At 36.3% G+C, this 24,664-nt stretch overlaps 1 protein-coding gene across 1 annotated transcript in view; it reads left to right on the forward strand.

Moving 5' to 3' along the window:
• The window catches only part of TMEM131 (transmembrane protein 131), a 225,571-nt gene that overhangs the window by 122,471 nt on the left and 78,436 nt on the right, over window positions 1-24,664 (forward strand). Inside the window, 2 exon segments of the mRNA XM_043993447.1 lie at window positions 1,476-1,544; window positions 22,227-22,350. Coding sequence (XP_043849382.1) covers window positions 1,476-1,544; window positions 22,227-22,350 — 193 coding nt within the window.

The following is a 24,664-nucleotide window of genomic DNA, read 5'->3' on the forward strand; positions in this document are numbered from 1 at the left end:
CCATTCCCCAGTTCATGGTCATCTACTTTGTTTCAGATTCTTTGGTATCACAAAAAGTACTACAATAAATATTTTGCTGTATATGGAAATTTTCTTTTATTTATTTATTTGTTTGTTTGTTTGTTTATTTGTTTATTTATTTATTTATTTATTTTTAGTGAGGCAGTTGGGGTTAAGTGACTTGCCCAGGGTCACACAGCTAGTAAGTGTTAAGTGTCTGAGGTCGGATTTGAACTCAGGTCCTTCTGACTCCAGGGCCAGTGCTCTATACACTGCACCATCTAGCTGTCCCTGGAAAATATCTTTTTATCAATGGCTTCCTTAGGGTACAAACCTAGTCATGGGGTCTCTGACTTAAAGTGCATAGACATTTTAGTGACTTTTTTGCATAATTACATATTGCCTTTCAAAGGGATCTTGAATTTCTTTGCATTACTATATCAAAGCCTGTGAGAAAATCAGAAGAAATTGGCTTTCTTCACCTTAAATTTCTTGGCTGTACCACAGCTTTATGCAGTTCATCCTTGGCAATTCTATTTGTGTCATTGTATGTTGAATTTGGCCATGGCCTCCCACGAAATGCCACCTCTGCCACATGGGCCTCATGACTCTGGACAAGTCATCTATCCTTTCGTTGTCCCAGGTGACTTTTCAGAACAGTGACTGACAGGCATCGGTAGAGGGAATTTCCTTTACCAAAGAAATAACAATTCTGATCTTCTTTCCCTTAAAAAAAAAAAATCTAGTCATTTGTAATTTTTTGTACTATGTCACAATGTCATTTTAAAATCTGTATACTTGTCCATAACTGAAAATACTCAATGTGGTCATAGTTGCTATTTTCTATGCATATCCACACAAATCAGAGAAATTGTCTCTATTACATTAGCTAAATGTAGCATTAGCATTGTCTTCCTTTAAAATTATGTCTGAGTAACAAAAATCTCTCCTTAAACAAATTTCTTGTGGAAAAAAAGCTACTACAGGAAAAAAAAAACAAAAAAGCTAGAATCATAGACAAACAAAACAGGTTTGAAGGTTATATGTTGAATTTATTATTTATTCAAAGGAAAATGCAAATTCTCTATATAGAAATTTGCACCTTCATGTATGATCTTTTCTGTTATGTATATGGAAATGTCCTTTTTATTTGTTACTTGTTAAGAATCTTTTTATAAAATCTGATTTGAAAGTATGGAAAACTACTGCTGGGTGAGGGCAGAGTTCTTATGCTTTTTTGTGTCATGGACTTCTTTAGCAGTTTGATGAAGCCACTCAGAATAATGGTTTTTTAATGCATAAAATGAAATATGTATGATTACAAAGGAAACTGATTATATTGAAATATAGTTGTCAAATTATTTTTAAAAACACTTTCCTGCCTGCTTTGCCTGGGTTAAGAACCTTCAGATTAGGTAAATGTGTGCTTTGAGAAGTGGTTTTGTTATAATTTTTTTTTCTTTTACTGCTTACAGTGTATCCCTATACCGGGGGAACTGCAGACCAATACGGTTTGAGCCACCAATGCTGGACTTCCATGAACAGTAAGTTTTAAAAGTTTTTTGTATTTTGTTTTCTTAAGGAATAGTGTGTTATACATTTTATTCCCTTTTTTTCTATTCAAATATCTAACTAGTACTTCCTTTGGTCTTTTGTTGTTGATGATGATTAGAAAGCATTTCTCAAACTGTTCTTTGGAATCCTGGAGTCCTATGAAGAAGTCCATAAAGAAGAATGTTGTAATGACAAAAAGCATACACAGAAAACTAGTCCATTTTTGCTGTCTATCAGTTGTATTCAGGGAAACCCACAGAAAGGATTCAGTTAATAGACATAAAATTAAAGATTCCCATTTATATTCAAAAAATTAACTTCCCAGGTACAAAATGAAGGAGGTGTTGTTAGGTTCCTTTTCATCTAAAGAAGATCTATATTTTATTGGCCTACAAGCTAATAGGAATTGACATGATGGTATAATAGTGAAAAAGCTAATGAGAGCTTAGGTTATATTAAAAGAAAGATAGCTTCCAGAATGAGGGAGTGCTAGTCTAAATATATTATATTCAAACTACATCCATGTTCAGAGCATATTTCATTTAGTTCAGGGTCCTACATATTAGGAAGAAAAATGGTGAGCTGGAGAATGTCCAGAGAAGAACCAGCTAGGTTGATAAAGGGTCTTGAAATTATGCTGTATAAAAACAAAGGGAACTCAGAATGATTAACGTATAGCATAGAAGGCTGGGGTGAGAGTTTGTATACGATCATTCTATTACAAGAGCTATTATGCACAACAGGAATTAAATTTATCCTTTTTTGGCCCAAGGGAGGAAAACTGCCAACAGTAGGTGGAATTAAGTAGAATGGAATACTCACGAGAATAGAGACCCACAAGAGATCTTTACACAGAGGAACAGTGATGACCACTCGGGTTAAGGCTGAATTAATTTTGATGTACAGTCAGTTCAGTTATAACACAACATGGACATTCCTCAAAATCTTGGCACTATGTAAAACAGCGTAATAAAAAGCACAAAGGATTAAGAACACAATACTCAAAAAGCTCTCCAGGGACACTCAAAAAAAGAAAGGAACCTAATAAAAATGGCAGCACAGTTTTATTCTTGTTAAATAGTTAAGAAAAACATCTGTAGCCTTCACCTGCTTTTCATCTTACTCCTTGGTTCCCGTAGGCCAGGCTGGCAAAGTTGAGGACTGTAGGAGAGAGACTGGGCATTGTTGGCAGATGGAGGGGTGAGTGGAGTGCACAAGTACAGACCAGTCCCCTCCTCCCACTGTTTGTACAGCACCAATAAATGTACAATAAATATAGCATTTATGAAATGGATGTCAAAAGGGTCACAGTGTGTGCATTATTGTGAAGTGCTGCCGTTTTCTGCATTTTTACTGTTTCTTGTGGATAAAATTACACATAAGAAAATGTAAAATTCTTGTTTCATTCAAAGTGTTTCCTAATATATCAGTCACATTGAAACAAATTTGTGTTTTCAAGTAAAGCATTATAGCAGAACTAATTGTTCTTGCATTTTTAATTTATTGAGTAAAATGTGAGAAGGGTTCATTTCCTCAAGTTAGTTAGAGCTACCAACTTCTTCCTGTTTTAATGACTTTGCAGTATGATGTGCTTAGGATGATAAAGGGACCAGGATTAGTTGTGGAAAGACTGTTAGAGAAAATAGGACCCTAATTTTGGCCTGCATCATCTTGGCATTGAATTATAGGATCATAGAACTTCAACCTGAAATGGACATTAGAGAACATCTAGTTCAACTCCCTGACTTGCAGAGGAGTAAAATGAAGCCCAGAGATTTCAAGTATTTTGCTCAAATTTATACAGGTATTTAGTGGAGAAGTCCAAATCTGAAGCAAGGCCTTCTGATGCCACTAGTCTTTCTGTAGAACTGAGTTGAGTGTTATTCTAAGATGCAAGAGAACCCATGTTCATATTCCCAGCCAGCCCCACCTCTTTTGAGAGGTAACATGATGCAATGGAAAGAGTAAGTCCTTAGACATACTTAGTATCTCACTGGTCTTGGGCAAGCCTTTTTTTTTTTTTTTAAAGTGAGGTAATTGGGGTTAAGTGACTTGCCCAGGATCACACAGCTAGTAAGTGTCAAGTGTCTGAGGCTGGATTTGAACTCAGGTATTCCTGAATCCAGGGCCAGTGCTCTATCCACTGTGCCACCTAGCTGCCCAGACAAGTCTTTTAACCTCTTGGCCTTAGTTCCTCCTCTAATGAACTAGAAGATTGCTGAGGGTGCTGATACCTAAACCAGGAAACCAGGAAGAGCCAAAACAGAGAAAGAAAATTATAGACCAGTCTCCCTTTTGAATATAGATGCAAAAAGATTACAGCAATACATCTCAAAGAGCATATGGTATGATCAAGTGAGATTTATACCAGGAATGCAGGGTTGATTCAAAACCTTTGACAAAATACAGCACCCATTCCTATTAAAACACTAGAGGGGACAGTTAGGTGGCGCAGTGGATAAAGCACCAGCCCTGGATTCAGGAGGACCTGTGTTCAAATCTGGGCTCAGACACTTGACACTTACTAGCTTTGTGACCCTGCGCAAGTCACTTAATCCTCATTGCCTCACCAAAAAAACAAAAACAAATAAAAACACTAGAGGCATAGGAATAAAAGGAGCTTACCTTAAAATGATAAGTAAAATGTATCTAAAACCACCAGTAGGCATTATCTATAATGGGAATAAGCTAGAAACCTTCCCAGTACAATCAGCGATGAAACAAGGATGCCTATTATCACCTCTACTATTTAATATTGTACTAGAAATGTTAGCTATAGCAATAAGAGAAGAAAAAGGAATTAGAATAGTTAATAAGGAAACAAAACTGTCATTTTCCAGATAATATGTTGTTATACTTAGAATATCCTATCCTATCAATTAAAAATCTACTTGAAATTATTAACAATTTCAGCAAAGTTGCAGGATACAAAATAAAATCACATAAATCATCAGCATTTCTGTATATTACCAACAAAGTTCAGCAACAACAGATAGAGAAATTTCAGTTAAAATAACTGTGGACAGTATAAAATACTTGGGAGTCTACCTGCCAAGACAAACCTAGGAAGTATATGACCAGAACTACAAAACACTTTTCATACAAATAAAGTCAGAGCTAAACAATTGGAAAAAAATTAATTGCTCATGGATAGGCAGAGCCAATATAATAAAAATGACAATCCTACCTAAGTTAATTAATTTATTTAATTTAAGTTATTTATTTATTTATCAAAAATATTTTCTAGAAAAATAATAACAAGATTCATCTGGAAAAACAAGAGTTCAAGGAGATCATGGGAATCACTGGGGAAAAAAATACAAAAGAAGGTGATCTAGCAGTACCAAATCTCAAACTGTATTATAAAGTCGTAATTATCAAAACAGTCTGCTACTGACTAAGAAATAGAAAGGTAGAACAGTGGGATAGAATAGATAGAAATTACAATATAGTAAATGACTGTAGTAATCTAGTATATGATAAACCCAAAGATCCAAGCTTTTGGAACAAAAACTCATTATTTGACAAAAACTGCCGGGAAAACAGTATGGCAGAAACTAGGTATAAACCAACATCTCACACCATATACTAAAGTAAGGTCAAAATGGTCACATGATTTACCCATAAAGGCTGATACCATAAGCAAATTAAGAGGGTATGGATTCATTTATCTGTCAGATTTACGGGCAGAGGAGGAATTTAGGACCAAAGAAGATATAGAGAATAAAATAAAATGTGAAGTAGATGATTTTGATTATACAAAATTAAAAAGCTTTTGCACAAACAAAACTAATGTAACCAAGATTACAAGGGAAGTAGAAAACTGGGAAAGAATTTTTGAAACAAATATCTCTGATAAAGGCCTCATTTCTCAAATATATAGAGAACTGGGTCAAATTTATAAAAATACAAGTCATTCCCCAATTGAGAAATGTCAAAGGATATGAACAGACAGTTTTCAGACAAAGAAATGAAAGCTATCTATAATCATATGAAAAAATGCTCTAGATCACCATTGATCAGAGAAATGCAAATTAAAACAATTCTGAGATATCACCTCATACCTATCAGAATGGAAAATATAACAAAAAAGAAAAATATTGGATGTTGGAGGGGATGTGGGAAAACTGAGATGCTAATCTACTGTTGGTAGAGTTGTGAAAAGACCCAACCATTCCCAGAGAGCAATTTGGAACTATGCCCAAAGGGCTATAGAACTGTACATACTTTTCGATCCAGTAATACCACTGCTACATCCCCAAAGACATCCCCAAAAAGAGAAAAAGACCTATTTGTACAAATAATATTTCTAGCAGTTCTTGTTGTAGTGGCTGAGAATTGGAAATCAAAGGAATGCCCATCAGTTGGGGAATGGCTAAACAAGCTGTGGTATATGATGGTGATGGAATATTATTGTGCTATAAGAAATGACAAGAAGGATGATTTCAGAAAGGCCTGGAAAGACTTGTGTGAACTGTTGTATAGTGAAATGAGCAGAACCAAGAGAAGTTTGTGCACAGAGACAGCAATACTGATTGATGAAGAACTGTGAATGACTTATGTTCAGCAATACAATTGATCCAAGACAACCCCAAAGAACTATTGATGAAACCTACTATGCACCTCCAAAGAAAGAACTGATAATTCATTGAACACAGACTAAAGCATGCCATTTTTCACTTTCATTATTTTTTTTCTTTTTATTCAAGTTTTCTTGAACAAAATTACTAATATGGCAATATTTTACATAATCACATATATATAACCCATGTCTGATTGCTTACTGCCTCAGGGAGAGGGAGGGAAGGAGGGATAAAATTTGGAACTCAAAACTATCAATAAAAATATTTATTATTTTTTTAAAAATAGAAAAGACTGCTGAGGTCCTTTCCTACCCTGGTTCAATTTGTAGTAGGAATTTGAGGATTTTTCAGCAATAATAAGGTACAGTTATACTCATTAGTAACAAAATGACTTGATTATGTCAGTATGTGCAGAAAAAAGTCTTTAAAAATATAGTAATCATTTGTATTTTAAACAGTTATAGCAAAACAGGAAGAAAGAAATGAAATTTCATTCTATAAAATATCTGGGAATTAACCTCCTAAAATAGACAAAGTATTAAATAGAAATAGAAATGCAAAACAGTGCTTATAGAAATAAATGACCTAAATAATTAGAGAGAGAACCTGTGGTCATGGAAGGGATGTGTCACTATAGTAAAAAGAATAGGGGCAGCTAGGTGGCACAGTAGATAAAGCACTGGCCCTGGATTCATAAGGACCCGAGTTCAAAGCCAGCCTCAGACACTTGACACTTACTAGCTGTGTGACCCTGAGCAAGTCACTTAGCCCCCATTGCCCCACCAAAAACAAACAAACAAAATGAATAAAAGACCCAAATTATGCCCTAAGTTTAGTATTATACTAATCAAATTCCCAAAGGGATATTTTATAGAATTAAACCATCATCAAAGCATTTATAAAGTATGTCCCTATATTCTAGGCACTATTGATACAGAGATAATAATGAAACAATACTTGATGTCAGGGAGCTTAGGACAATAACAGAATTCTTTTGGAGGAATAAAAGGTCAAAAAGATCAAAGAATAAAATTTAACCTAGGAAGGGAGACGCTGTGGCACATCCATCCATATACACGCACAACTACCAGTACCACCACCACAACAAAGTAATAATTATTAAAATTGCTGTTTTTGGTTAAGAAGTAGAAACATGTTTAAGTTCAACTAGAAAAGCAAGACCCAGTGGCAGACGTGTTTCACATTCTCCTTTATGGTAAATTCAGCAATGCAAAGGAACTTTTTATACCCCATAGCACATTCAAGTGGATAAATGATGTCTGAGGAAAATAGAAGAACATGATTATCTCCTTTCCCTCTATTCTGATAATGAGGTAGCCTTTCTCTTGCTAACACCAACCTATCTACATACATCCTTGATCACAACTTCTCCTGGCTTCTCTAGCAGATTGCTAGAGATTGCTCATTCATCTTTCCATTCTCTCCCTGTCCAATCAATCATCAGTCTTCTTTGGCTTGTCCATATCATGTATCCTAACAATGAGTGTTCCCTAAGCTTCCCTGCTAGGACACCCCCATCTCTTTCCAGTCTACATGATCCCTCTTGGGGACCTCATCAGTTCTCAGAAGTTTAAATCACTCACAGCTTCATTCCTTGCCCCAAGTTTCAGTTCTGCATCAGTACCTCCATATTAGACATTTCAAACTCTATGCCATGGAGACATCTCAAACTCAGCATGTCCACATCAGAACTGATTATTTTCCCCCAAAGTATACTATTCTTCTAGACTTCTCTATTTCTGTAGAAGGTACCACTATTCTTCCAAGCTCCCAGGTCAGTATACTTGCCTTTATCCTTAAACTCTCCTTTTTCAACTCATCTAGCCAAGATACCAAATCTTGCTCTTTCTAGCTACACAGATCTCTCATCTCCAAACTCTTCTCTGTATTCACACAACTACATGAATTTTGTTCATTTCCTCATCACTTCCAAATTCTGATAATTGTATTATTACAATAGCTTCTAATTGGCCTCCCTGCCCCAAGTGTTTCAGCACTTCCATCTCTCTTCAACATGATAGCCAAAGTGATGTTCCTTACAACTAAATCTGACCTTGTTACTCCCCTACTCAAGAAATGCCTTTATTTAGCTCTTAAAGCCCTTCATCATCTGTCCCTGACCTATCTTTACTTGACATTTTTCTGCCCCAAAATGGCTTTCTCTATTTTCTTCACACACTAGAGTCCTCCTCTGTCTCATGTCTTTGAATTGGCCATTCCCTAAATACTTGATATGCATTCTGTTTTCCATCTCATCAGATCTCTCCCTTCTAGATACAGTACAAGTCCTTGTTTGCAACAGGCTTGCTGCTAGAACATAGGTATCACTTAAACTTGAATAAAAATGGGCAGGGAAAAGATTTACATTAACTTTATCATCATTGAACACATAGATTTTGGCAAATCCATTACAACTGGCCGCCTCTCTACAAATATAATGGGATCAAAAAGTGAACATAGAAAAGCCTGAGAAGCAGGCTACTGAGAGGGGAAGGGGTCCTTCAAAAATTATTGGGTCTTAGATAGATTGATGGTTGAATGGGAGCATAGTTATCATGATTGATATTCCTCTGTTAAGGGCTAAAATTCTAGCTAAACTGTCTAAAATATCTAATGAGTGGTCGCCAATAAATTATAAGCTTTAGCAAGAGTTAGACTTTTAAGCATTTATTAAGGAGAATAAGAATTTGGTAAAGAGAGAGAGAAAGGCCTAGATTTCTATCTATTAAAGGGAGAGCACATTTTTAGCTCCCTTCTCCACCAGAGTCCAGAGGCAAGAGCGCGAGAGCGAGCGACAGTCTCTTCCTTCCTCCTCCCACTAGCCCGCGTCACTTCCTGACTCCTGGTCTTGCCCTCAAAGACCTTCACTTCATGGGCAGAACTCTTCTACAGTAAGTCTCCAGCAGGTGGCGTCATTCCAATCGTTACACCTCTCTTGAAATTTGTGCACAGTTTGTATTATGTGACCAACATTGATCCTCCAGGACCCACAGACTTTATCAAGAACATTATTACAAACACATTTCAGACTGATGGTGCTATTCTGATTGATGCTGGTGGTGTTAGCAAATCCAAAGCTGCCATCTTAAGGTCCCATGAGGCCCTTCTAGCCTACATACTAGGTGTGAAACAACTAATTTTTGGTGTCAAGAGAATGGATTCCATCAAGCCATCCTACACATAATTCCTGAGGAAATTATCAAGGAAGTTAGTCCTTATATTAAGAAAATGAACTATAATCCAGGCACAGTAGATTTTGTGCCAGTTTCAGTTTGGAATGTTGGCGGCTGACTGAATATGGGGGTGATAGAGTAGGAGTCAAAGATGACGCCTACATTTCAAGCCTGGGTGACTGGGAGGATGATAGTATCCTTAAGAGTAATAGGAGGGGCAGCTAGATGGCACAGTGGATAGAACACCAGCCCTGGAGTCAGGAGTACCTTAGTTCAAATCCGGCCTCAGACACTTAACACTTACTAGCTGTGTGACCCTGGGCAAGTCACTTAACCCCAATTGCCTCACTAAAAAAAAAAAAAAAAGAGTAATAGGAAAGGGGCAGCTGGGTGGTGCAGTGGATAAAGCACCAGCCTTGGATTCAGGAGGACCTGAGACACTTGACACTAGCTGTGTGACCCTAAGCAAATCACTAAACCCTTATTGCCCCACCTCCCACCCCCCAAAAAAAAAGAGTAATAGGAAAGTTCAGAAGACAGGACAGTTTAGGAGGAAATAATGAGTTGTGTTTTGTATGTGTTGGGTTTAAGTTCTCTATGGGACATCCATTTCAAGATGTCTGGATAAGGCAGTTGGAGATATGAAATTGGAAGTCAGTACGAAAGTTAAGGTTGGATAAGGAGATTTGAGAATCTTCCACCTAGAAATAATAAAATCTATGGGAGCTGATGAGATCACCAAGAGAAATCATATAGAGGCAGAAGAGAGAGCCCAGGACAGAGCCACTTTGGATGAAGCTCCAGCAAAGTAGATGAGAACACTCAGGGTGGGAGAAGAACTCAGAGCAATGTCATAAAAGCCTAGAAAGAAGAAAGTATCAAGAAGAAGGTGATCAGTAGTATGAGAGCACTAAGAAAGGCCATTAGATTTGGCATTTAAGAGATCGTTAGTAACTTTTGAGAGATCAGTTTCAATTGAATGAAGAGGTTAGAAGCCGGACTAAAGAGAGGTAAGAATAGAATGGTAGAAAAAGAATTGGAGACACCTATGGTAGATGGCCTTCTCAAGGAACTTAGCCAAACCAGGGAGGAGGATTTTAGTAGACTGCTAAAAGGGATGGATGTACTCACTCAACTGTCATCCATGTATTGAGTAAGAATAAGAACATTAAGAAACATGAAGTTTGGATCTCATTTCTTATTTTCATAATATCAGTGCCAAACTTCCGGTAGTAACTTCATAGACTCTAAACATTTGAATTAATTTCAAAAATAAAAAAAACAAAATTAATTTTTTCTCTCCTCTAAAATAAAAAGGAAAAAAACTTACATTTTTTCTACACTTGCAATATTATCCCATCCTGCAAAAAAGTAGCATGAATAATAGAGGACAAATATTAATAAGAATATACCTGCAGTTTTCAAAGTACATGGGTGAATCTTATTTAAAGTATACTTAGTCTACAAAACCAAGCAACATAATGTCAACACCTAGAATTGTAGAATTATTATATTAACTATGTCAAAGAACATTTATACACACTTGAAATTTCCAATCCCCATCCTCAAAAAGAATTTTTGTACAACTATTAAGTATTGAAGATTACTTATTTTAAAACCCATTTCTTCATTTCAGGAATTTTTGTTGAACAGTATTGATATTTAAGTTCTGAACTAATAAGCACTTTTTTGCTATGCTATATATATATAATTGGGGGGGGGCAGTGAGGATTGTGACTTGCCCAGGGTCACACAGCTAGTTAAATGTCAAGTGTCTGAAGTCAAATTTGGACTCAGGTCCTCCTGAATCCAGGGCTGGTGCTTTATCTACTGTGCCACCTAGTTGCCACTGCTATCCTATGCTATATTTATAATACAGTAAGCTTTTTTTAAACAAAGATTTGTCTTAAGGCATATGAACTGTACAAACTTACTGTAGTATGTAATTCAAATGTACTTCCTTTTTAAAAGAGGTTACTAATCCCCTTCATAAATAAATACACCTCAATTTTTTTTTTCAATGAAAAGGAGGTATTTCTCAGTTGTGATGGTAGAAGGAAGGAGTGGGGGCATGTCAGTTTTGAAAGGGATGAAAATGCTTCCATGTTGAGCAGGATAGTATCAGAATCAATCAACATTTATTAAGCAACTACTATTTACCAGGTACTATGAAATTCTGGGGACACAAAGAAAAGACATGAGAAAGTCCATGCCCTCAAGGAACTCACAATTTAATGGGAGGTCAATATAAAAAGAAGCTGAAAAGTGTGTGTGTGTGTTGGGGAGGGGGGTTAACCCTGTGCAAGGGCATTATGAAGTCCTGCAGTCAAGGTGGGGAAGGATAAAGGTGAATGTCCTGAGTACCTTCCTCAAGGGGTAGAGGATCTGAGAAGAACTCTGATGTAAATCCCCTCCCAGCCTCTCCAGCTAGAGGGAGGGAAGGTACTTAGAAAGCATGGGTTTGAGTGATGATTTCATCTTCCAGGATGATGAGTTTCTGGAGATCATGATGTCCTCAAGAGCACCCAGATGGGAAAAAGGAGGAACTACTTGAAATTATGTAACAAATTTTTAGTGGACCCAGTCAGCATGGTTTTGTGATTTTCTCCAGCTTCCTTCAGCAGCACATGAATAAGAGTGAAAGCAGCAAATGGTAGGAGGAATTAATCTAAGGCTGACACTTGTTACAGTAACATCTGTATTAAAATAAAGGGCAAGGGATTCAGAAAAGAACAATTAGAGCTAAACTGTTTTCACCACAGGGTCAAGATAGGGAAGGGAACAGAGTGTGTCCAGTGAAGGGGAGATGGCCTTAAAAAGAACTGAGGGATGGAGGGATTGAAGGTCAGAGAGGATGAAGAATAGTGTTTGGAGTTTCAAGGCCAAGCGATAGGTGGAATGACAACAGACTATGATCAGATGAGGGGATTTCAGAGTGCCTGTATTTGTAAATGGCTTTGGTGAGGTAAAGGAACAAGTCATGGGAGGTTACAGTGCTTGCTGGACTATCTACCTAGCTGTCTGTCTGTCTCCATACCTATATATGTCTATAAATATATAGATTTTTTTTTCAAGTCCCCTAGTAAGAGAACAGGAGTTAAGAAGGAGAGAAAGACTGAGCCAGGCACTGAACTCATTGAGAAAGTTCCTCATTGAAGAAAGAAGGAGCATTCTGGAAGTTGGTAGAGTGTTAATAGCCACTAGACTCTTGATTGAGGATTAAATGTAGATTACAGGAACCTCAGAGGAGAGAGGGTTAGGGTTACTGAGTGTGTTAGAAGAGCCTGAAAGTAACAGTGGTGCACACTGTGCTGGAAAGGGTTAGGCAGGAAAGCTGAATCATTAGGAGGGAGCAGGATCTCTGTGAGTACAAAAAGATAAAGAGCAAGAAAAGAAGAGTTAGGGTGAAAAATGTGTTTCTTATCTATGGAGTAGGCATTCCAGAGAACACGAGAGAAGTGCTGGGTAATTTTAGAGTGTGAGGTTGATGGGAATGGGAACAAGGGAGCAGGTAGAAGGGAAAGCTAATAAGACTTTTAAGATAACACACACTGGTAAATCAGAACAGTTTTTTCAGGTATTCTGTAGAAATGTATTCATTTCCATCAGTTTCATAATATTGAAATTTTGGTATCTGATATGATTCATCAGGTAGCTGAGCTACCCTAGTGAGCTCAACAAGTGGTGCTAAAATGTCTAGGTAGCCAAAATTCAACCCATCCCCAAAATAAAGCTCTGAGAATCCATCTTTAGGTCCACCTCCTTATTCTCTAAAAGAACTTGCCACTGAATGTGATTTCTCAAATGGTTTTTCTTATGGTCGTGAGCTAGTGTGTTGTGTTTGTACAGGAATATCAGAAGGTAAAAAATGTGTACTAATTCCCTGCCTCTTTTTTTAGCACTGCTATAACAACTATCACAGCATAAACTAGATTTTCCTTGTTGAAGCCCCATCTGCTATTCCAGGAAGCCAGTTTCATTCTAGTTGCAACTACTATCTGCTTCTCATAACAGGAAAGTACTGACTTCACGGGCATTTCTTTTTACTGTCTAGGCCATCATTCCTTTGCCCAGTCACTGTATCAAAGTCCCCAAGTTATAAGAGAAGGTTTAGAGTGGAGAGGAAGACAGATGTGCCAGGTGCTAAACATACTATGGGTACTCAACACAAAATTATTTCCTCATAGCCAGATCATATGGCCCTTTTTCCAGCAATCCACCTCCTTAACTTTTTGTGCAGCACTTGCCATTTTTGACCTATGCCTTATGTTTTGGGTTCTTCCTCTGATCCTCTTGCTCTGCCTTTACTACCTCTAACTACCATCTTCTGACCTAAATACAGATACCCACTAATGTCCTGTCCTTAGCCCCTCCATACTGATCTCATCTACTCTGACAATTTCAACCATAATTGCTCCATAGGTGACTTATAAAACTCTTTATTAGGTTCTAATTTCTATCCTAAATGCCAAACCTAGACAAGTATCTGCAGGATAACCAGATAGTCTCCTGATTCTCCAACCTTAATATCTCTAAAATTGAACTCTGTTAGCTTTCCATTCCAGTCTACTCCTTCTTGACTTTTCCTATTTCTGTCTGTTGAAGGTATTAACATCATCCCAGTCAAGCTTTAGCAACAGATGGAAAGAGAAAAAGGGGGAGAGCCTCAATCATATACTCCCTTTTCTGGCAATGGATTTTTTCTTTTGTAGACACATTTTTGTGTTAACAAAGATATAAATAAAAACAGAAAAAATTCATAATTATTTTTTTAAACATAATGTTACCACCCATCTACCACTTAAGAAATAACCAAATGACTAAATGTTCAATTTCATCAAAATATATGACATTTTACAGATACATCAAGAGTATGTTTTAAATGTAGAGGCTGAATATGTGAAAAATCTTTAGTCAGTCCTCCAGAATATTTTATTTTATAGACATTTACAGAGATTATTGCAACATATGAGAAAAACAGTAAGAAGATACTCAAAACTCAGATTGAATTTTTCACCAGTGCTCATTTTGCATGTTTAACTTGTTTATTGGGAACAGAAGATAGAATCCTTGCACTCAAAGGACTTAATAGTCTTGGGGAGTGGGGAGGGGGCATAAGCCTAACCCTCATGAAATGAACGTGAAATAATAATCATAAATACAATATTTTATTTTAAATTTTTATTTTCAGTTCCAAACTCTCTCCTTCCTTCCATCCCCTACCCTACCAAGTGAAAAGGCAAAAAAGTGATATCTAGTATACATATGAAGTCATGTAAAACATTTCCACATTAGCCATGTTGTGAAAGAAAAGAAAGAAAAATAAAGAAAATATGCTTTAATCTGCACTTGGTGTCCGTCAATTCTCTCACTAAAGGTAGTTACCATTTTTTGTTAATTCCTTTAGAATTGTCATGGATCATTGTGATCAGAGTAGTTCATTCTTTTACAATTGGTAATTATTACAATATTGTTTTAAGTGATGCCCACATCACTTTGTATCAGTTTCTGTATATCTTCCTAGGTTTTTCTGAAACCACACTCTTCATCATTTCTTATAGTATAGTAGTATTCCATCACAATCATATACCACAGTTTGTTCAGCCATTTCTCGATGGGGGGGGGTATCCCCTCAGTTTCCAATTCTTTGCTACCTCAAAAAGAGCTGCTAAGTCCTTTCCATTTTTCTTTGATCTCTTTGTTAGATACAAAGGGTATGTAAGCACAGTTTTATATCCTTTGGGGCATAGTTTGGGTTTTTTTCCAAGAATAGTTGAATCAGTTCATTAACTGCATCAAAAATGCAGTGAGAGGGCTGCTAGGTGGAGCAGTAGATAAAGCACTGGCCCTGAATTCAGGAGGGCCTGAGTTCAAATCCAGACTCAGACAGTTGACACTAGCTGTGTGACCCTGGGCAAGTCACTTAACCCTCATTGCCCTACGCCCCCACCCCCAATGCATTAGTGAACCGATTTTCCCATATCCTTTCTAACATTTGTCATTTCCCTTTTCTATCATGTTAGACAATCGTGTGAGGTTGTTTTACTTTTCATTTTTTCATATGTCTTGATAGCTTTGATTTTTTTTCTTCTGAAAACATTCTGGTCATATCCTTTGACTATTTATCAGTTGGGGAATGGCTTTTATTTTTATAGATGTGGCTCAGTTCTCTACATATAAGTGAGTTCCCTACATAGAGGTGAGGTCTTTACCTAAGAAATTTGCTATAAAATTGTTTTTCCAGTTTCCTGATTCCCCTTCTAATTTTGACTGCATTTGGTTTGTTTGTGCAAAACTCTTTTAATTTCATGTAATCAAAATTATCCATTTTATTATATGATTTTACTTTCTGTTTGGTTATGAACTCTTCTTTTATCCATAGATCTGACAGGTAAATTTTTCCATGCTCCCCTAATTTGCTTATGATAACACTCTTTATGTCTAAACCATGTACCCATTTTGACATTATCTTGGTATGCCATATGAGACACTGGTCTATGCCTACTTTCTGCCAGGCCTCTTTCCAGTTTCCCAGCAATTTTTGTCAAATAAAGAGTTCTTCCCCCAGCAATTGGGATCTTGGGCTTATCAAACACTAAGTTACTGTGATCATCTACTTTTTCTATGTTATATACATAGTATATTACATTGATCAACCATTCTATTTCTTATCCAGCATCAGACTGTTTTGATGATTACTGTTTTGTAGTATAGTTTAAGATCTATCAAAGCCATGCCACCTTGCATCACTTTTTTTCATTGATTTCTCTGATATTCTTGGCCTTTCATTCTCCAGACAAATTTTGTTTTTATGAGAAATTACTTTAAAATGCTAACCTCCAATGCTTTCACAGAAAGTCTCTCTCTCATCCATGTGTCAATTATTCATGGTTCCTTGAAATACATGAGAGAACTTTATTTAACGCTTTGAATATTAATTAGATTTGAGACAAAATGGTAAAACATTGTGTTTGCCATGTCACGAAGAGATCTACGATAGAGTTCAAGTCAAAGAAGACTTCCCTGTAGATGAACTTTTCCAGATGCTTCTTTTTATTGATAGCATATTAATTGATCAAACCCAGTAATGTTTTTAAGCCTAGTCAATAGCATTCAAAACCATTCCAAAGAATAAATAAGAGGCAGTATTATAATTGCATACAAAATTTAGTTTGAACAGTCAGTACTCTTAAGAGTTATGTGTACTAGTCAAAAAAGACAGGGCAAGCTACGACTAAAAATAAGTTTTGAACAATGGTTATAGATGATTGTGGATAAGTTAGGGGAGGACATTCTTAGCAGGGGCCAGATTGGAATGAAAGATTTGTTTAAAGGAATAGCAAGAAACAAGGTTGGTTAAGTAAGACAGTACTAGGTTTTAAGGGACTCTAATGTCATATTATATAAGATGGGCTCATCTTTCAACAAAGGATCCCATTTCTAGGAATTCATCTTTGATAGTCTATAAGGGTAGCATAATATTGCAACTGCAGTAGATTTTGCATTTTGTACTATGTATGAGTTTAATGATGCTGTCTTTTAAAAAGTTGTTGTAGCTCTTATGCGCAAATAAGCCTACCTGAAAATTGACAGATGAAACTTGCCCAAATAAGGACAAACTCTAGATTCAACTATTTTTAAGTCTCCCCCTATGTTATAAAATAATAGTTGAGTATATATCATTCTGTTTTTAATCAACTGAAATTATCTTAATTTTTTAACCCAAAGTATGAGGTTGAATTTTTACTTCAATAAATGAGTATCATTGGTTTTTTAAGCTCTCATTCAAGCTTTCCTATAAACTGTATTAGGTCTCCTACACAAATGAACCAGATTACTTCTGAGGTAATATGTAGTTAAACTCGGGAATTGGAGTTGGGAATATCTGATAATAGCTGACATTTATGTGTATCTGTCAAGTGCATTAAATTTTACTAAGTTCTTTGTGTTCACTATGTTAATTAACCTCACAATTACCCTGTTATGTAAGTTCAGTTGTTCAGTCGTTTTTCAGTTCTGTCCAATGCTTCATGACCCCATTGCGTGTTTACTTGGGGATACAAAGACTAGATGAAAAGCAATTCCTTCTGTAAGAGTTTTTATTCTCTTTTTTGTTTTCTTAGAGTCCTGTCTGGTTCTTTGTGACCCCATTTGGGGTTTTCTTGGCAAAGATACGGGAATGGTTTGCCATTTCCTTCTCCAGCTCATTTTACAGATTAGGAAACTGAGGCAAGCAGGATGAAGTGACTTGCTCAGGGTCACACAGCTAGTAAGTGTTAAGTGTCTGAGGCCGGATTTGAACTCAGGTCTTCCTAATTCCACGGCCAGTGCTCTATCCACTGCACCACCTAGCTGCCCCCTGAGGCCACATTTGAACTCAGGTCTAAGTCCAGACCAGGTTACCCCATTAAAAAAATTAGATCAGGTACCTTTTTCAATGATGGCTGTGGAGAAAGTCTTAAATCAGACATGGGATAGAGTCAATTACAGTAGATACAATTAAAAAGTACAATGCAAGTAGTTAAGCTGGTGGAAAATTTTTTTTTATCAGAAATTGCTGATAAAGGTCCACTATCTAGGATACATAAGAAACTAGCATAAATACATAGGATCAAAAGCCATTCCCCTGTAGGTAAGTAGTCAAGTTATATGAACAAACAGGTTTTAGGAATAAGTACAGATTGATTATCATATGATAACAAATAAGACCAAATGATTATGTGAACAAAAAGTTCTCGGGGCAGCTAGGTGGCACAGTGGATAGAGCACTGGCCCTGGAGTCAGGAAGACCTGGGTTCAGATCCAGCCTCAGACACTTAACACTTACTAGCTGTGTGACCCTGGGCAAGTCACAACCCCAATTGCCTCACTTAAAAAAAAAAAAGTTCTCATGAAGAAATGCAAAGAGGTGTCTCTGACAGCAACAACAGCTTCAGGACTTCTCAGCCCAGATCATAAGGATTTGGACCACTAGTTAGGAAGAGATTACTATGAACCCTTTGCTGTCAGTGAGTATTGCTGTCACTGATGGACAGCTCTGGGTCATAGTTCCAAGGTGGAGCAGGCACCCTGGTTACAGTTCCAGATCTAAGAGGAGCACTGACACCTGTAGCTGCAAGGGAGCCAGGGCCCTTCCTAAGTAAGACCAGATCTCAGACCAGGAGAGCAGTGACTGCTACACTTTGGAAGCACTGAAAACTTGCAGACCCCCAGAACTAGCTCTGAAAATAGCAGCACTAAAAAGCCTGAAGCTTGGGGACAGTGCCTCTCCACCACCAGGTGAGCAGAGCTGAATTTTAACATAAAAATGAGCAAACAACAACAAAATTAACTTGACCATAAAAAAAGATACTATGGTATCAGAGAAGACTAAGACATAAATTCAGAAGACAACAACATGAAAACAGCTATAAGCAAAGCGTCAAAGAACAATGCTAATTGAACCCAAACCTGACAAGAATTCTTGGAAGAAGATAAACTAGAAATTGAACAAATCCACTGATAACCTCCTGAAGAAGATCCCAAAATAAAAACTCACAGGAATATTGTAGCCAAATTCCAGAATTCCCAGGTCAAAGAGAAAATACTTCAAGTAGCCAGAAACAATTCAAATGTCAGGGACCCACAGTCAGGACAACACAAAATTTGGCAGATTCCATATTAAAAGTGCAGAGGGGTTGGAATATAAGCTTCTGAAAGATAAAAGGAGCTAAGATTACAACTAAGAATAGCCTATCCAGAAAAAATAAGTATAATTCTGCAGGGGAAAATGGATATTTAATTAAATAGAAGACTTGGTGAAAGACCAGAGCTAAATAGAAAATTTGACATTCAAATGTGATTCAAGAGCAGTATTAAAAAGGTAAACATGGAAGAGTAAGCATAAAGGACTTAATAAAGATAAACTGTTTATATTCCTATATGCTACTCAGTAACTTGAAACAGAAGGATACACACAGAGTTGAAATAAAGAGCTGGAGCAGAATCTAATATGCTTCAACTGAAGTAAGGAAGGTAAGGGTAGCAATCATGATCATGGACAAAGCAAAAGTAAAAACAAATATAATTAAAAGAGATAATCAGGGAAATTACATTTTGCTCAAAGGCACCATGGATAATAAGCAATATAAAAAAAATTAAGGCAAATTTATCTGCTCTCACTCTTCAAATACTTAGGGAACTGAATCAGATTTATAAAAATAAGAGCCATTCCTTAATTGATAAATGCTCATAGCATATGAACAGGCAATTTTAAGAAGAAATCAAAGCGGGGCAGCTAGATGACGCAGTGGATAAAGCACTGGCCCTGGATTCAGGAGTACCTGAGTTCAAATCCGGCCTCACTTGATGCTTACTAGCTGTGCGACCTTGGGCAAGTCACTAAACCCCCATTGCCCTGCAAAAAGAAGAAGAAATCAAAGCTATTTATAGTCTTATTTGGGGGGGGAGGTGAGGCAATTGGGGTTAAGTGACTTGCCCAAGGTCGCACAGCTAGTAAGCATCAAGTGTCTGAGACCGGATTTGAACTCAGGTCCTCCTGAATCCAGGGCCGGTGCTCTATCCACTGTGCCACCTAGCTGCCCCTATAGTCTTATTTTTAAAATGTTCTCAATCACTGTTGATTAGAAAAAGGCAAATGGAAATAACTCCTATAAGAAATGACATGCTGAAGGGGATAAGGGAAAATAGGTGCACTAATAAACTGTTGGTATAGTTATCAACTGGTCTAGCCAGGGCCCAAAGGGCTATAAAACTGTGGGTACCCTTTGACCCAGCAATGCCACTACTAGGTTTATACCCCAAAGATATCAAATAAAAAAGAAAATTATCTATATGCACAAATATTTATAACAACTCTTTTATAGTGGCAAAGAATTGAAATTAAAGGAATGCCCATCAACTCAGGACCAGCAAAACAAGTTGTGGCATATGATTGTAATGGAGTACTATTGTGCTAAAAGAAGAATGAGGGGGGTGGTTTCACAAAAACATGAGAAGACCTATATGAACTGATACAAAGTGAAGTAAGAACAACTGGGAGATCATTGTGCACAGTAAAAACAATGTTATAATGATGATCAACTGTGAAAGACTTGGCTTTTCTAATCAATCTATGATGGGTAAAATCTGAAATAATTTAGGAAACAAAGGTTCGAGCTTCTGACCCTATCAATTTATTAAGCAGTGTGTGCCAATTTCAAAGCAAATGAAGTCTAGGCCTCCTCTGCTTGGCACTGGACCTTGTATACAGGGGAGACAGATGTTTATGCATTAAAGAAAGATAGAATATAAGTCAAGATACAAGATTAGCTAATCTGATTTCTAATTGAAAGAAAGATTCGGGACTTTCCAAGTTGGGGGGGGGGATGAGCAAGTTTAGGGAGTTGGTAATGAGGAGAGCAAGCAGGTGGACTTTCCCCAGTGTGAAATAGGATGTCACTCAATTCCCACGATTAGCAAGCAGGTGGAATTTACAGGAAAATGAAACTTAGCTTACAAAATAGTTTTACAAAATGAAGTCAGTTTGATTCACACACTTTTCACAATTCTTTCAATAAAATTATCCAAGACATACCAGAGAATTGATGACCTCTGAGTGCAAACAAGTATAATTTTCTTACTTCATTTTTCTTGCCTTTTACTAATATGGCGTATATGGAAATATGTTTTGCATGATTTCACATGCATAATTGATATAATTTTGCTTGCTTTCTCAGTGGGTGGGAGAAGAGTGGGAGAGAGAGAATTTGGAACTCAAAATTTAAAAAGAAAAGAATATTAAAAATAAACACTGGGGCAGCTAGGTGGCGCAGTGGATAGAGCACCAGCCCTGGATTCAGGAGTACCTGAGTTCAAATCGGACCTCAGACACGTAACACTTACTTGACCCTGGGCAAGTCACTTAACCCCAATTGCCCCACCCAAAAAAACCCCAACACTAAAATAAATAAATAAAAATGTGAAAAAAGAAGACATGAAAAGTAATAATAATGATATAATAACAAATCACTAAAGTAAGAGAAATGCAAAGCAAAGCATCTGAATTTTAACCTCATACCCAGTAAATTGGAAAAGATTTTAAAAAATGGAAATTGTCAATGTTGAAGATGGTGTGCAGAAAGGCAGGCACATTAAGATATGGTTAATCAAACTATGAATTGAAGTAACCATTTTGGAAAACAATTTGGAAATAGGCCAAAAGGATAATTGAAGTGTCTATACTATTTGACCCAGAGATCCCACTGTTAGTCCTAAATCCTAAGAAGGTCAGAAAAAAAAAGGGGTCTCATAGCCATAAAAATATTCATAGCAGTGCATTTTGTGATAGCAAAGGATTGGAAATAAAGTAGAGGTCTCTTGATTGGATAATGACTAAAGAAATTACATTATATAAATGCAGTTAAATTTTACTACATCATAGGAAATGAAGAATAGAAATCATTTAGGGATATATGGGAAGAGTTACATGATCTAATAAAAAGTGAAATAAGCAGAACCAGCAAAATAGTATACATAAAGACTACGACAATGTAAACAGGAAGAATAACAAGGGGGAGAAAAAAACAAAGCTAAATTAAATGCTATTGTAATCAGTTATAATAATCTAGACCCTAAAGAAAAAATGAGAAAACGTACCTCTATCCCTTTGAAGAAATGAAGTTTAGGGTGTGCAATGTTGCATAAATTGTCACATTTGTTGTTGTGTATTACTAAACTGCATATTTTTTCTGTTTTGTTTTGTTATAGACAAGGGATGGAATTGCAGGGGGAGAGAGGCATTTATTGTGATTGAAGCTCAAAAATAGAAGAGTTTGATAATACTTTTAAAAAAAGAAATAGAGTGGGAAAATTTTGTGATACATTTACCCTGTTTCTTTCTTTCTTTTTTTTTCAGACCAGTTGGGATGCCAAAAATGGAAAAAGTTTACCTTCATAATCCTAGTTCTGAAGAAACTATTACTTTAGTATCAATATCCGCTACAACGTCACATTTTCATGCATCATTTTTTCAAAATAGGGTGAGTTTTTCTGTTGTTAATATTTACTCATTTGAAATTTAAGTGGCATGGTTTTATTGGTGAATAATTTAGTATTGCTTAAATGAGACTGTTAAAATGTTAAATGTTAAAATGTTAAAAGACATTTTAAACCTAATCCAAGAATTATATTTGTCTCAATACCCAAGATCCCTAAGTCTTTCTTTAAACACTGCTTGTTTTATCTACCCTAAAAACATTGTAATCTTGAGTAGAATAACATTAATGGCTGTCAGACTTTATGACGCAAATTTTGTCATTTCCATTTTTAATTGCTAGTATTTTCATCTTAAATAGATTAATGTCTTATCTTCTAAAGTTTAAAGCTTTCAAAAATCTCAGTTGTAATCATTTTGTAGTTATTATGTGAACTGGTCTTTAGTTAAATAAAGTTGCTTAGGTTCAAACACCAAATCATACCAAATAGATAATACTTATTGATTTCTTGAATCATAGATTTAGAACTGGAAGAAACCTTTGAGTTCATTTTATCCAATGCCCATTTTATAGATGAGGAAATTGAACCTCAGAGAGGTTAAGTGACTGATTGACCCAACTCACATAGGTAATATGTAACAGAACTGCCATTCAAAGTGAGACCCTCCAGCTTCAGATTTAGTGTTCTTTTTAAGGAACAAAAGCAACAAAAATGTCAATTCATGTAAAATTTAGCTATCTTCTTTTGCAGTGCTCATGATAAGCATTTTCAAGACCACTATGAAAATAATCAGTTGATGCACTAATATCTGTTGCAGTATGTAGAGAAAGGTGGAAAAAAATCTATGAAAAAATAATTAAGTTGTATCAAAATCAATCAATATATACTTTAATACTTAGTGGTTCCAGTGCAAAGGTAGATGTTAGGGAGGATAGCAAAGAGGAAAAAAAAAAGTGTGTGTGTTTGTGTGTGTCGTAAAAAAAAAAAAACCCACTTCCAGCCTCAGACACTTGACACAGCTTCAGACACTTGACACTTAACTAGCTGTGTAACCTCAGGCAAGTCACTTAATCCCAATTGCCTCACCCCCCCAAAAAAAAAATTAATTAAAAAAAAACCATTTCAATTAACATCTAAAGTATTGTTTAAATGAGTACTGCTATCAACATTATTTTAAAATATAAATGGAAAGAATATGGCTGCATGTTGTGATTCTATAGCATTAATGTAATTGAAGTAGTATATATATTTGAAAGCAACTTGAAACTGAAAACAAGGATTCCTTGAAGAAATTTGGAATTCCACAAAAATATGAAATTAAAATGCTTAGATTTATAATAACTAAATCATAATAAAGTTGTATCCTAAAAAGTTATTTATTGGGGGGTAATATCAAGGTAATATCTGTGTTTCAAATGTGCAGTGTGTATTTGTGTGTTTTAGCTATTTATAAAATGACTTTTTACTGTTTAACTTATGAGTTATGATGAATTCATAGCATTTAATTATAAGTTTATATCAAGGATACTACTACCTTAGTAATAGCATTTTTAGTAATGACAACATAGGAAACAACTGAAATTTCGATGAAACACCAATTAATTGACCTGTCAGAAAATAGAAAAATTGGAGGGAAATACATTTATATAGCACTTAATATGTGCCAGGCACTGTACGAAGTGCTTTACAAATATTATCCCATTTGATCCTCACAACAGATGGGGAAACTGAGGCAACCAGATTAAAAGACTTGCCCCAAATCTTGCAGCTGGTATGTGTCTGAGACTGGGTTTAAACTCAGATCTTCCTGACTCCAGGTACAGCAGTCTATCCCTTGTACCACTTAGCATATTAAGTCTATACAACTTTTGGGGGGGGGGGCAGGGCAATGAGGGTTAAGTGATTTGCCCAGGGTCACATAGCTAGTAAATGTCAAGTATTTGATGCCAGATTTGAACTCAGGTCCTCCTGAATCCAGAGCCAGTGCTTTATCCACTGCGCCACCTAGTTGCCCCCAAGTCTATAGAATTTAAACAAATAATCTACCTGACCAATAAGGCACACAGAAAGAATCTCAGAAACATTAGCCTGCCAATTAAGAAAGATAAAACAAACCTGAAGACTATTTTCAAGGAATCATCAAAGAAAATTGTTTGAAACTATTGAAATCAGAGAATAAAGTATGGTTTAATAGAAGGTATTCCCACTCACCCCCACACATCAGTACTCCACTAGAGGAAAAATCCAAATTTCCCAAGTGTGACTTCTTGAGAAGTGTGGTTGCCAAGCTCCAGCACCCCCTAAACAAAAAGAACATCTTACAGGGAACAAGAAGGAAACAGATTATATACCAAAGAA

This window comes from Dromiciops gliroides, chromosome 3 (assembly GCF_019393635.1).
Source record: "Dromiciops gliroides isolate mDroGli1 chromosome 3, mDroGli1.pri, whole genome shotgun sequence".
NCBI classification, from domain to species: domain Eukaryota; kingdom Metazoa; phylum Chordata; class Mammalia; order Microbiotheria; family Microbiotheriidae; genus Dromiciops; species Dromiciops gliroides.